Here is a 15017-nt window from a genome sequence, read left to right as displayed (position 1 = left end):
GTTATAGAACATATAAAATTAATCATTCCCAGACCCCAAAGAAGAGTTACATCTCACAAATCCTATTATTTCCCTTCAACTTTTTATTCATCCCTTCTCGTTACATCCTGAATCAGGCTTTCAGTACATCTCAGGCCTGGATTAGTATCACAGATTCCCCAACTGCCATCAATCAGCCCATACGGCCTCGTTTAATTTTCTTTCAAAATTCCTTTCATGTAATTCCCCTCCTCAAAAGCCTACAATGGTTTCCATGTCCTAACCCATTATTGCTAAACTCTTCTGCCTGGATTTAAGGCTATAATCAGGCTCCATCCTTTGCATCCAACTTTGTTTTATACTATTTTTTTCAACCAGTTGGTCCCCTTCTTCTAGGATAACTGTGAAATTAACTTGCTCTACCTTAGGGAAAACTTAAATAAACAAGGAAAAGAAACACAGACACTGAAATCCCTAACTGCAAAAGTTTATTTTCAATTGGAGTTAAGGAATATTTTTAATGCATGCTGAGAAAACAGTAATATGCCAAACATCTAGGTTACTATCTGATAAGGAATACAAGACAATATTGGAAGAGACTTTGGCACACGTGATTATTGGAACTGGGTTATCAGAACACACTATTAGAACCTTATTATCAGAACACTTACACATATCACCTACTTTTACATCACACCAACTTTGTGGACAGCTCGTCTAATTTCTCACTAGCTATTTGAGTAAATAAACTTCAAGGTTAAACAATAAGACTGGAGATTGTAGGGAAGAAATACAGAAGTGGTAAGCATCATAACGTTTCAGAGCCTACATACACGAATACAACACTAAGATTAAGAAACAGTATTTCAATTTTCTTCTGAAACAACTTTTGGCAATGTTCAGCGCATGAGAAGACACTGCTTTGGTCCATCCACTCGTTCCAGTTTTTCGAAGTGTTTCCTGGCATTGCGGATGTTGATCAGAGTAGCTGCAGAAGCTGAGGGAAGAGGTAGGGGAGATACCCAACAAATAGGTACAGTCAATCAAAGGAATGTCTGACTAATAAAAACAAATAAGCAAATAAGAAAGAACCAAATCCCTCAACGTAGTATGTCACAAACAACACAAAGGAACAAGAGGCCCCAAGTTAACCAGGGTTTAATTTTTCTGAAAATGTAAATGTGTTTGTATTTTAAACACAAAGTTCAAACATCAAAAATTTTTGAAATCTTTTATTTGGAGGCTCACAGTATAAAACCTATTACCTTATGTTATATTTTAATATTAACCTAAGGTAGTAAAAGCCAGTAGATCAGAGATAATTTAATCTTCTGGGAACATCCCGAAAATACTGCTAGAACCTCGATCTCAATGGTTGAGATGGATATGGCTATTACGGCATGGAAGCACCAAATACCTCCCTCTATGGCCGTAACACAAATATGGGAATGTGGTACTTAGAAATATACAAGGACATATAAAACAGTTCAATATTTAATAGTTCAGAGCTTAGATTGACTAGTCTTTTAAAATCTACACCATATATAGCATAAGTTATACATTTGGGCTCTCTTTTCTTTAAAATCTCCAGATTCACTTGATTTCTGAAGTTGCAAAGAACAAAACATAATACTGTAGAGCCTAAATTATTTTTAAGCTTCAAAATATACATGTATTGAATAGAAAAATATATACTACTAGTACTAAGATAGTTTTTTTCTAGTAAAATATATTTAACAAGAAATTTACCATTTTAACCATTTTTAAAAGTGCAGGTCAGTGGCCTTAAGTGTATTCATACTGTTGTGCAACCATCCTCATAACAAAATAGATTCTCAATATCTAATAAAGTACCACCTCTGAGACAATTTAATAAACATGTGGCTCTGAACCTATATCTGCTAAGTTTAAACTTACGAATAGATGGATCAGACATCACAACCATCACATAAGTGTTGGATGTAAAGATATCAATGAAAGCAGCAAAGTTAGAGTTCCTGACCTCCATGCTCTGGAAAGAGGCAGCCAGCTTGCTATAGGAGAAAATAGAGTAAAGAACATAAAATAGCATGAAATTCTCATCTTTTAGGTTAAACATTTTCATAGCATTCTACCTTGATTCAGCACTTCATTAAGACAGTCACTAACTTCACTTTGTTTTCCAACAAACTCTAGTGCTGAATTTAACATGTTTTGGAAAGCAACTGAGAAAGAGTTAGGACTTGATATTGACTGTGAAATGAAAGTGGGTTTAGACTTAGATCTATGGTTAAAATCACGTTATAAGCCTCGGCTGGTGTAGCTTCAGTGGACTGAGCGCAAGACTGCAAACCAAAGTTCGATTCCCAGTCAGGGCACATGCCTGGGTTGCAGGCCAGTTCCCAGCAGGAATGCACAAGAGGCAACCATACATTGATATTTCTCTCCCTCTCTCCTTCCCTTCTCCTCTAAAGATAAATAAATAAAATCTTAAAAAATAATAAATAAAAATAAAATAAAATCATGTTATACAAGATTTTTCTAATTTTAAGAAGCTTGAAATTTTCCTATCACTGAGATAAGCTTTTGAATTGTAGTCACACTGAAATTCAAGAAATGATCCCATTTCTTCAAAAACAAAAAACGTAATTATATCTGCACGTCATTTAATATTTCTTCTTGAAAACGTTAGCATTAAACATGCCCAAATATCTCAAAGTGCCTTTTGTGCTAAGGTATAAAAAGAGTAACCACATTATTCTATTGTCTGGGCATCAAAGTTTTATCAGAATAAGAATTTTGATTCTTAAATCTTTACTAAATTATGAGATTCAGCCAGTCCATCTTCCTATGTTCACAATGGCAGGACTCACACTGTATTTAATCAAAGTTCAGACAACATGACTAGACATTTCTAGACTATTTTGTATCATTCCTGAATCAGTACCTCTAATTTTACTTACTGTAGCTTTATATAAAATTTTGGTATTTGGTAGAAAAAATTATCCTTCTTTCTTTTTTTTCAAACTCTCTTGGACATTTTTTTATTTCTTCCCAAACAGGATCAAACATCTCAAAAGGGTACTCTACTTAGATATTTTTCATATGCTTCTTTGATATCACTTGAGTTTACATTAAAGGACAGTTTCATTCCCTCAGTCAATTGCAGGCTCCCTTAGAGTTAGTTTTCTTTTCAACTGAAGGAACTATTCTGGATATAGAAGTATGATCCACTATAGTTATCTGAACCTCTCAAAAATAACAATAATTTTTTTCCAGAGATAAACAGGTCACACTAGATCTCTTACCTGCAGCTCAGCTTAAACTGCTTAATGATGTTGCTGATTTTTTCAAATCTGTGGGCATCACGCTGCTCTTTACACTGATAGTGAGAAATCACCTATAAAAAAGAACAAAGCCCTTTAAATACATGCAGTGTAGTCCTATCACCCTCTGCTACTCTTCCAGGCAGCATCTGTCGATCAGTCTCTTGGTCTCCTGATTGTAGGCACACATGGCACCTGGCTTTACTGTCTCACTTCTTCTGTCCCATATGCTGCCAACATTATACGTAATTTCAACGTTATCCATAATTTCAACAGCGAGTGATTTGGTTATAATTTTATTAGATCATTTAAGTACAATCTATTTTGGCTTGTTGCTGTTGTTCTTTATCACGTAATTTAATCATTAAATGTTCATTTTACTTTAATATTTCACAGGATGGTCTCTGATTTTTAAAAAATTACAAATCACAAAGGAAAAGTAAATAAAAATTCTTAGCTGTTCTTGAGGTGTACTTAATGTATTTAATTTTAATGAAGCCTGTATTCAAATGGCTTTCGGTATTATATTTATAAATCTTAACTGAAAGATTCTAACTTCTGAAAAATGACTATTTATAAATGAATCTACTCAGGATGGACACCCATGCCAGCTGAAAATACTTGCCCTCATATTTCTGGATTTTAATAAAACCAGACAAGCATCTCCTATAGGCTTAATATACAGATACAAAATTTTCTACTAGGAAACAAAACCGAGTCACTTGCCAAAACCAATGATATAGATATTATTATCTCCATTTTAGAGAAGAGGAACCAACGTAGAGAGATTAAGAAATGTGTCTGTACAGGAACTAGTATAAAGGACACATGGACAATAACTAAGGGGGGTGGAAATGGGAGGGAGGTGGGGAGCACTGGGGGGGTGGGCTGGGATGGGAGTAAAAGACAGAAAACTGTACTTGAACAATAATTAAATAAATTTTAAAAAAAGAAAAAAAAATGTGTCTAAAATCACCAGGCATTGGTAGAGCTCAGAAACAAATTATTTACTGTAAGCTGCTCTTAAGAGTTACATTTACTAAGCTGATCAGCAACTACTTAGGCAGTGCTTTGTGGTATCTCAAATTAATTTGTTACTGTTATTTTAAAATTATATATATATATATACACACATATATACACATAACATTGGTTTTTGTATCCTCTGTCAGGGCTATATATACAGTAGGCTCTAATATAGCTACAATGAATTTATAACAAGAATTAAAATACCAACATGCCTCTATTCTCCTCCACCTCTCCAGCTGAACTGTTAGCTATGTCACTGAGTTAACTATAACATTTCTTCCCTGTTAAAAGTTTTCAACTTAGTCTTTTAGAGAAAGAGGTGGATACAACTTTCCTCAACAGGGAAACAACCCTCATTTCATAATAAAATTCAATAGGAAACAGGGATAGTTCAACATAAGTGAACAATGATTTGCAGAAATAATCTAAACTGTGTAGTAAGGCATACCTACAAAAACCGAAGTTTCACTAACTACTCAAGAGCGACGAATCAAAGGCCTTCTTTCAGGTCACTTACTGACAATACCACCTTATAAATAATGCTACACATGCTAATGTAATGGGCAAGAGGAGAGAAGGCTCTTCTTGAAAGTGACAACATGTTCTCTGCTGCCGAATAAAAGAAGTAAGTGTGAAGTCTATCTGCAGAGCGGAAAGTTCTCACCAGAAAAGTCGCTCTCTCAAAAAGCAGCACTTCATCAGCCTCAATAATTTCAGCAAAATTCCTTAGGTTCATTTCCAGTTGCTGAACATTGGGAATCAGCTGATAAACGATGCTGGACCAGGCCTAACAGAACAGAAACATGGTGTGATATTACCAACAGGTAGCCAGTCCCAGACCTTTGCATGTCCCAGACCTTTGCAAATAAGTAACCACACTACAACATACCAACAGAAAAATATGGTGATGACTGAGTCCCAAATACTGATAACATGATATAAAAGATATAAATAAGAAAATGAAGCTAATATTTGATATTTAGCCTTCAGTTGGAGTTTTTAAAAGTTTTCAAACACTTGTGTAAAATGCTGGAGAAACTTTTTTATACTGATAATTTTTAAAAAATAACTTCATTCCACCATGTTATTTTAGAAGTTGAAACCTCTGAGCACTACTGGGCTAAACCAGCTTCTAATCCGGTCATCCAACAAATATCTAAATCCAACAATGTAGACTGCACTGAAAATCAGAACCTGATAACGCTATATTTAACATCCTTCTAAGAATCAGTTTTGTGAAAGTATCAGTCACACAGACAAATGGCCCCTTCGCTTAATGGGATAACATACGAGATAAATTAGTGGCATCGCCATTCCAAAAGGTTTATTTTCAGCTGTATGAACTACTGAATCTCGAATGGTACACTGTGTGTTTGCCTAAAACTGACTTCATTTAGAGGAGTATGACTAATGAAAAGATGTAAAATTAACCGCACCCTCCCTCTATTCTTGTAAGACTCTTTTATTTGAATTTCCATTATAATACTTCCTTCAATCTCACTCTAGTTAGTCTGGTAAGGTGTATAGTGTTCTTCTCTCCCCTACTAGAGGTCAGGAACCTGGTCTTAGTCATTTGTGCGTCCTACAGCATCAAGCAGGTACATGGTGAGTGCTTGCAGAATAAAACTTAATATGAAAATTTAAGTTAGCTCTATGCAACATTTATGTAAGCAATAGTAGTGCCATGTCTCTGTTCCAATTAGTTTTATTACTTAGGCATGGGGTTTCAGGTTCCAAGTTCCCAGGTCGGTGTTAATGTCACTGCTGAATTTACCTTGGAGAAGACACCAAAGCTAACCACAGCAGAGACATTGTCACTCACAGCAGTGTTCTGATTAGCCAAATGTCTTTGGTCGTGTTATGTATTGCCATCCTTCACACCGCAGTTGGTTCTTATCAGTGCATCATGTCCATCGTTATTCACGGTTACCTGTTCTTTGGGAATAAGGCTTTGAGAGAAATTCGGCCCGAATTAATCTAGAACAGTATTTCCTAGACAGGTATCTCAGAAATTATGTTATTTGAGTGAGGCTGGTCAACATAATATTGGGGAAAAATGAATTAGTTAAAAAATAAATGCAATGGCTAGCTGTTAAAGTCCAATTTGTTTCTTTCTTTTTCTCCTTGGTAAATCAGGTTTCTGTGCTTCTGGTTGTAGATACTTGTCAGATGCAGTTGAAACTGAGGCTGTGGCTACCAGTGACAGATAAGAACGTTTTCCCATCTGGAGTTAGACTTGTCAATAGATACCAGAAGCAGTCCGAAGAAAAGGTCTGAGCACAGGAAGACCTAAAGGAGCCAGTGTTTCAAATCACTAGATCAGGAGGAGAAAGGGAGGAAGCAGGATAAGGAACCTATGTGCCAATAAGGTCATTTCGGCTTTGTCCATAACACAGCTATTACTGTAACCTCTGCAACTGCTGCAAGCAGCATAGTGTCCATTCCAGCAATGGGAACAATCTTTCTGGTTGGAAGCACGCAAGTCTCCACTTGGCATGAGAGTGGAAGCTACCAAATTCTAGGCCTAATATGTCTCAATTTAAGACCCCCTTCTCCAATCTCTCCCCCTTCTCCAATCTCTCCCTTAAGTATTGCTCTTCTACTGCCATCCAAACTTTGGCGGACTAGCATGTATCCTGTAGAAGTAGCTGAGTATCAGACACAGCTCCAATCAGCATTGAGGCCAGACTGGAGTCAAAATGGATGACAGCTAGTAAAACCTTGGCTGTCATGAAGATCAGTGTCAAATTATTCATGAGCAAACTGGCTAATTCAGTGAGGTTGGTAGGTACATCAACTGAATCTAAGATCATAACCCAAATCTCTTAAGGTTAATTTTGATATTTTTCAAATGATTTATTATAGATTTTTCCAAAAATTCAACATATTTAGATGGCTATGACAGAGTTTTAAATCTTTTCCTTTTGGTAATACCCTTCTGGCTTTTTTCCATGCTCTAAAATGCGGGAACTCAGAGAAACATACACACCTTATAGAGAGTTTCATCCCAGATCGATGTTCGGAAACAAGAACATTCCAGAGGGCGAGACAGACGCCTCAGATCTTCCTCTCGCTCTTTAAAAATCTGAATTTAAAAGTCCAACATACTGATAAGAATATACAGTTCTCCTCTTTCTTTGCAAAATCTTTGATGTAATTATTTCAGTATATTTTAAACAGGAAGCATTGCCTCTTCAGAATTTTTCAATGTGTACATTATGTCAGAAACTAGGACGGCAGAAATGTTTTCAGGTCAGGTCTAAAAGTGCAACAGCTACTGGAATTCTTCAGGCCTGTGCTGCTTGTGTGGAGTACTAAGAGCACTATGTTAAAAACTAAAATTTACTATGTAGAGTAGTCTTAAAAAAACACATACAACATTCTAAATCACCCAATCTGGGTAATTTTAAGATCAATATCCCATGTAAACTTTGAAAATCAAAATATTTTAACCTGTGTAGATTTCTCTCATGCATACATATATGCATTCTGTTTGGACTGTAATTACTTGGCTATATAGATATAATACCTCCCAAACACCCCCCCCCAAAAAATCTATCATGCGTATCTGTGTATGTGCCCACAAACATATGGGAAATATCTATTTATACAAATACACACACATTTCCATAAATGTAGTAAAGTGTGTATACACACAGTGATGGTTAATTTTGTGCATCAACTTGGCTAGGCCATATACCCAGACGTTTGGTAAAATACCAGTTTAGATGTTGCTGTGGAGTTTATTTTTTAGAGGAGCTTAATATATGAAATCAGTAGACTTAAAGCAGATTCCTTTCCTTGATGTGGGTGAAGGCTTTAAAAGGGAAAAATCACCATCCTCAGGAAGGAAGAATTCTGCCTCGAGATTGCCTCCAGACTTGAGTTGCAGTATCTTATCTTTCCCGCCTCTTTAGCCTACAGGCCTGCCGAAAATATTGCAGACTTGCTAGTCCCCACAATTACATGAGTCAACTCCTTAAAATCCATTAATCAATCTCTCTCCCCACCCCCTGCTATCTATCCATCTACACAAAGACACTTATTACTGGCTCTGCTTCTGTAAGGAATCCTGACTAATACACAGAGAGAAATGTCTATCTTACTTGAAACTGATGTTTAGGGAAGCAACCTAGTCATTTTTACTTCAAAACTTCCAACTCTGAATCTTTGGTGAAACAGAATATACTTTTCTTAATTTAGTTTAAAATACCACAAAGAAAATTAATGTATCTTTGGAGAGATTTGTATAAGTATTTAGGTAAGTCGATCACAAAAATTAGAATTAAAAAATCCATGAGATCATTTGTTGGATGCTCTAGGCTTTTCTATTACAAATTGTGACAAGAAATGAAGTGATTTTTGTAAAGGATACAAAACAAACAGCAGGAAAAAAAGAACAGCAAGAACCATATCAAAGCACTCAGAATCTCAAGCCCCAAGCTACATGCAGATTTTCAGCCTGGACTAAAATAAAATTAAAATGAAGTGAGAGAGGGAGAGGAAAAAAGGAATAAAGACATTAGATACTCAAAGTAGTTTTCAGAATTAAATACAGAACTCTGTCCAGTGGTTTTTGAAAGCCTATAAGCTAACCTAGAAACAAGAAAACATACCCAAACACTGGAACACTGGAGGCAATACTGTAACTAGTTATGGGAAAAAAGTATTCCTGACCACAACTATTACCAAAAAAAAATCCTTTAGTTAAATAAAGGGTATCCTTAGACTCCTAGGCTCCAACCTGCAGAGGAACTGTATTCTTCTGTATCACCAGTATATTCTAAAACTGTTTTCCTCATGCTTATTCCTTAAAAACAGTGGACCCTCTCTTTTGCCCTAGACTTTAAAATCCAATCCTCTAATTTTATATTGGGCAAACTAAAGCTAGACTATTTTGTGACTTGCCAATCTTGGAGGTCTCATAGCTAGCTGGGAGTCTGACCTTTTTACTGTGTCTCTTCTGCTTCCGTTTTAAATTTCTGTGTACTAACTCCCACACTAGAAAAGATCAGTACACTGTATCAGTGCAATGATAAGGAACTTGCCATTGTGCCTAACTCAGTGTGACTAGCACTTGAATTGATGTATACAGTTTCCAAAGTTAACCTAAGGAAGCTGTAATATTTCTTCATCTGGCAGTTACTTGACAGTTACTGCCTGCCCTGAAGGACAGTAGTAACACAGGGGCAATTAACATATTTAGTGATATTACATGGTCAGGTTCCTTACCTAATTTTAAAATTATCTTTTAAATAAATACTCTTTCCCTTACCATGAACAATTTGTTTATGAGTGTTTAAAAAGAAAACAAATGACAGAACTTTAGTTTGAAAGCTTATGTGGAGATTTTTCCCTGAAAAGAGAAAGACAATTTACCTATACCTCCACGAAAGCTTACAAAGCGTGTCCACCATTTGCTGCAGCGCCCTTTCTGTGTCTTACCAGGTCCCGTTGATCCTCCTGCACCAGATCCATTTTGTGCACCAAGCAAAAGATTTTGGCATCTGGAGAATTCTGCAGAATGGCCTCCAGGCATGATTGATAATAGTGCATGTCCTTTTCCAGTTCGCGGCTCTCCACATCAAAGACATAAATCAGAACCTCCACATTTCGGAAGATGTTGTCTCGCTGGCTAGTGAAATAATTTTCCATGAAGTTGTCCTGTCTAGTAGGGAACAAAAATCTGGGTAGTAAGCAAGCCCTCAGTTTACTCACTTGTACTGATGATCTATCCCATGTGAAAGATCATTTCAAGGCTTCAAATTAAAGGGGAAATAATAGCAAATAGGTCTGGCCACAACAACTTCTTGAGCTTCACCATGCACCACCTAAAGCCTCTCTCCCTTGTGTTCCAAACATACTTTGACCGGCTCTCAGTTCTCAGAGCCCCTGGTCTACCCACCTCGGGTCTTTACACATGCCATTCATTGTGTCCCATGTGCCACTACTCCTGCATCTCATTAACTCCAACTTATCCCTTCAGATTTCAGTGCAAACCATACTCAGAGAAACCATCCCTGACCTCCCATATAAATAAATCTAGTCATTACAGGCCCTTATACCAAAACACTGTTCTTTTTAATATTTACAAGTGTGACATCACATGTCTGCATGAATTTTTTAATGAATGGCATTCATTTCCCTAAACAGAAAGTTCTATGAAGGCAAGGAATGTGTCTATTACTGTTTGCCATTGTTTCCTAGCTTTTAGCAAAGAGTCCGCCATAGAATAGGTGCCCAGTTACTATTTGCTGATGAATTAACTAGTCAAAAGATACAAGATAGTGGCAGAATAGGTGGAAGCTACACTAACTTCCTCCTAGGACCAAATTGGAATTACAACTAAGTTATAGAAAAATCATCCTGAATAACCAACTTAACACTAGCTGGAGAGAATCCTCATAACAAAGGACTTATAGAAAAAATACCACCACCACCACAAGATTGGCAAGAAGTGAGGAGGTGTGAGAGAACTGGCTGGGCTCCCATGGGTGGCAGTAGAAATTCCACAGGGACATTTCAGTGGCCAGAAGGGTGTCCCCACCCCAAGAGGTGGGGGGTCTAAACCCCAAGCTGGGCTCCCCAGCCTACAGCACCAGAACCAGAAAGTTGCCCAGTTAACACCCAGCTGTGAAGAGCAGCAGGGTTTCTATCCTCCAAGGAGAGCTGGCTGAAGACACCGAGAGCCTCCTAAAGTGCCAATGCCCAGGAATTCATTTGCAGCCATTTACCCTGGGTACTGGCAAAGATAGAGCAGAGTGGACTAGAGACACATGAGGAGATTCTGGGGTTGGTGAGTCTGGGGAGAGAACTGAAGGAACAGCTGCCAGAATCCCTGTGTTGAGTCATTCCCCATACTTCAGAATCCATCTGTTAGGGCAGAGCACTCCATTGCAAGAAGCGTCAGTCTTGCAGTGGAGCAATAGGGAAGCAATAGCCCCACGCACAGGAATCTCTCTTGCCTCACCCTGTGGATATTAAGCTCTACTGCTGAGTACAGCTGGAGGCTATTTCAGACATCAAGCCTAAGAGAAACCCTGCAAGCCGGGGCAGACCTTTGGGGAGCTCTGAGACTTTAGCTGACCCTACCCCAGACCCAGTGCCAGTAAAAGCCAGCCTTGGTTCTTTAGGCACACATCCAGGCCCATGAGAGGGAGCAACAAGCTGTGAATCACCGATAGTTCCAAACAGGTTGACAGAGCCAGTCACAGGCAGTACCTCACATAAGCTGCACCAGAGTCTTTGCAGATCTACCAAATGCACAGAAACAAACACAAAGAGGCAACCAGAATGGGAAGACAAAGAAACAGACCCCAAATGAAAGAACAAGAGAATTCTCTAGAAGAAGAACTAAATGAAAAGGAGGTAAGCAATTTATCAGATACAGAGTTTAGAGTAATGTATATAAAGGTACTCAACAGCATGAAAAAAGACTTAGAAACCATAAAAAAAAGACTAGTCAGAAATAAAGAACATAATATCTGAACTAAGTAATATACAAAAAGGAATGAACAGTATGTTAGATGAAGCAGAGGATCGAGTCAATGACTTGGAAGACACAGTAAAAGAAAAAACACTGAAGCGGAGTAGCAAAAATTAAAAAAAAAAACAACACAAACGTTTTAGCCCTGGCTGATGTGGCTCAGTAGATTGAGCACCGAGCTGCAAACCAAAGGGTCACAGTTTGATTCCCAGTCAGGGCACATGCCTGGGTTGTGGGCCAGGTCCCCGATGGGGGATGTGTGAGAAGCAACCACACACTGATGTTTCTCTTCCTCTCTTTCTCTCTCCCTTCCCCCTCTCTCTAAAAATAAATACATAAAATCTTTAAAAAAGCAACAACAAATAAAATCCCTGGACCAGATGGCTTCACATGAATTGTATCAAACATTCTCAGAAGAACCAACACCTCTCCTCAAACTATCTCAAAGAATTCAAGATGAGGGAATGATGATTAGTGATGCTTACTTTTCAAGAGTAGCATTATTCTACTTCCAAAACCAGATAAATACATCACAAAAAAGAACATTATGAGCCAATATTCCTGATGAACACAGAGGCTAAAATCCTCAACATATTAACAAATCAAATACAGCATCATGATCAAGGGGGATTTATTCTGAGAATGCAGGGTTAGTACATCATTTGCCAATCAATAAATATGCTAAACCACACAATCAAAATGAAGAATAAAAACCACATGATCATATCAATAGATGCAGAAGAAGCATTTGATAAAATCCAACACCCATTTATAATAAAAATTCTCGGCAAAGTGGGAGTAGTGGGAACATACCCAAACATAATAAAGGCCATATACAACAAACTCACTGACAGCTTCATTAAGCATTCCCCTTAAGGTTGGGAACAACATAAGTGTCCACTTTCACTTCTCTTATTCAACATAGTACTGGAAATCCTAGCCATAGTAATCAGACAAGAAGAAGAAATACAAGGCATTCAAATTGGAAAGGAAGAGGTAAAACTGTCTTTATTTGCAGATGACATGATATATAGAGAACCACGGAGTCCACCAAGAAACTACTAAAACTGTTAAGTGAATTCAGCAAAGTGGCAGGTTATAAAATGTATATCTAGAAATCATTTGCACTTTTATATGCAAATAATTGAACTATAAGAAAGAGGAGTTAAGAAAACAACCATAATCATAATTGTTTCAAAAAGAATAACATACCTAGGAATAAATCTAACCAAGGATGTAAAAACCTGCACTTGGAAAATTATGATACTGAGGAAAGTAATTAAAGAAGACACAAATAACGGGAAGCACATACTGTGTTCATTAACAGGAAGACTAAACATTAAAATGTCCATGCTACCCAAAGCACTCTATAGATTCCATGCACTTCCTATCAAGACTCCAACAACATATTTCACTAGAACTAGACCAAGTATTTCAAAAATTTACATGGAACCACAAAAGGCCCTGAATAACAGTAATCATGAGAAAGAACAAGTTGGAGGACTCACACTACCTAATATCGAACTATACTTAAGGTTACAGTAACCAAAACAGTCTGGTACTGGCATAAAAAAAGGCACAGATCAATGGAACAGAAGAGAGCCCAGAAATAAACCCATACCTTTCTAGCCAACTAATATTTGATAGAGGAAGTACATATAACAGGTTAAAGACAGCTTATTCAAGACTAGTGGCAAAGTGGTGGTTGGTGGACCAGGTGGTCCCACATTTTCATCCAGATAAATGGGGAGGAACAACTGGGGAACAAGACAGACCGCACAACCCAGGGTTCCAGTGCAAGTAAATAAAGCCTCAAAACCTCTGACTGTAAAAACCTGTGGGGGCTGAGGCAGCAGGAGAATCTCCCAGCCTCACAGGACAGTTTGTTGGAGAGACCCACAAGGTCCTAGAATGTACACAAACCCACCCACCCAGGAATCAGCACCAGAAGGGCCCGATTTGCATGTAGGTAGTGGCAGAAGTGACTGAAAGGTTAGAGCTCAGCAAGCGGCTTTTTGCCCTCCTGAACTCCTCCCCCAATACGGTATCACAACACAGCAACCTGGGTTGCCCCATCCTGTCAAATACCTGAGGCTCCACCCCTTACTATGTAATAGGAATGCTGAGACAAAAAAATATGGCCCAAATGAAAGAACAAATCAAAGCTCCAGAAAAAATACAACTGAGTGATGAAGAGATAGCTGATCTATCAGATACAGAGTTCAAAATACTGGTAATCAGGATGCTCACAGAATTAGTTGAGTACGGTCACAAAATAGAAAGAAAAGTGAAGGCTACGCAAAGTGAAATAAAGGAAAATGTACAGAGAACCAACAGTTCTCTCAGAAGGGAAGGAAACCTAGACTCAAATCAAAGGTTTGCAGTAGAAGAAAGAAATAAACATTCAACCAAAACAGAATGAAGAAACAAGAATTTAAAAACAAGGAGAAACTCAGGAACTTCCATGACAACTTTAAACGTTCCAACATCTGAATCACAGGGGTGCCAGAAGGAGAAGAGGAAAACCAAGAAACTGAAAACTTATTTGAAAAAATAATGAAGGAGAACCTCCCCAGTCTGGTGGAGGAAATAGACTTCCAGGAGAGGTCCAGGAAGCTCACAGTCTCAAAGAAGTTGGACCCAAGGAAGCACAGACATCATAATTATATCACCCAAAATTAAAGAGAAGAGAATCTTAAAAGCAGCAAGAGAAAAGGAAACAGTTACCTTCAAAGGAGTTCCCATAAGACTAGCAGTTGATTTCTCAAAGAGACCTTACAGTCAAGAAGGGGCTGGAAAGAGGAATTCCAAGTCATGAAAGGTAAGAACCTACATCCAATATTACTCTATCCAGCAAAGCTATCATTTAGAATGGGAGGGCAGATAAAGTGCTTCCCAGATAAGGTCAAGTTAAAGTAATTCACCATCACCAAGCCCTTATATATGAAATGTTAAAGCGACTTATCTAAGAAAAGGAAGATCACAACTATGAGCAGTAAAAATGACAACAAGCTCACAACTATCAACAACTAAACTTAAAAAAAACAAATACACTAAGCAAACAACTAAAATAGGAACAAAAATCACAAAAATGGCTATCACAGGGAGGGTTCCCAGGGGTGAGGGGGAAGAATGGGTGGAAGGGTACAGGGAATAAGCAGCATAAATGGTAGATACAAAATAGATGGGGGAGGTTAAGAACAGTATAGGAAATGGAG

At 37.8% G+C, this 15017-nt stretch overlaps 1 protein-coding gene across 6 annotated transcripts in view; it reads right to left on the bottom strand.

Moving 5' to 3' along the window:
* Window positions 1–450: 450 nt before the first annotated feature.
* The window catches only part of RRAGB (Ras related GTP binding B), a 55809-nt gene continuing 41242 nt past the window's right edge, over window positions 451–15017 (bottom strand). For 4 of the 6 annotated variants that reach the window (XM_037153709.2, XM_037153708.2, XM_037153704.2 and 1 more), the window contains exons 6-11: window positions 9759–9981; window positions 7303–7398; window positions 4978–5100; window positions 3267–3358; window positions 1897–2012; window positions 451–976 (exon numbers count right to left, since the gene is read on the bottom strand). In XM_037153709.2, the coding sequence (XP_037009604.1) occupies window positions 879–976; window positions 1897–2012; window positions 3267–3358; window positions 4978–5100; window positions 7303–7398; window positions 9759–9981 (748 nt within the window). In that variant the 3' untranslated portion in view covers window positions 451–878. The remainder of the gene's footprint in view (window positions 977–1896; window positions 2013–3266; window positions 3359–4977; window positions 5101–7302; window positions 7399–9758; window positions 9982–15017) is intronic. The other 2 variants (XM_037153705.2, XM_037153706.2) reach the window with 2 other exon arrangements.

The sequence above is a fragment of the Artibeus jamaicensis genome, unplaced genomic scaffold (genome assembly GCF_021234435.1).
Source record: "Artibeus jamaicensis isolate MK-2021 breed Jamaican fruit bat unplaced genomic scaffold, CSHL_Jam_final contig_1410, whole genome shotgun sequence".
Lineage (NCBI taxonomy): Eukaryota > Metazoa > Chordata > Mammalia > Chiroptera > Phyllostomidae > Artibeus > Artibeus jamaicensis.
The sequence above is the reverse complement of the archived record's forward strand: the minus strand, read 5'-3'. Positions and strand labels throughout refer to the sequence as shown.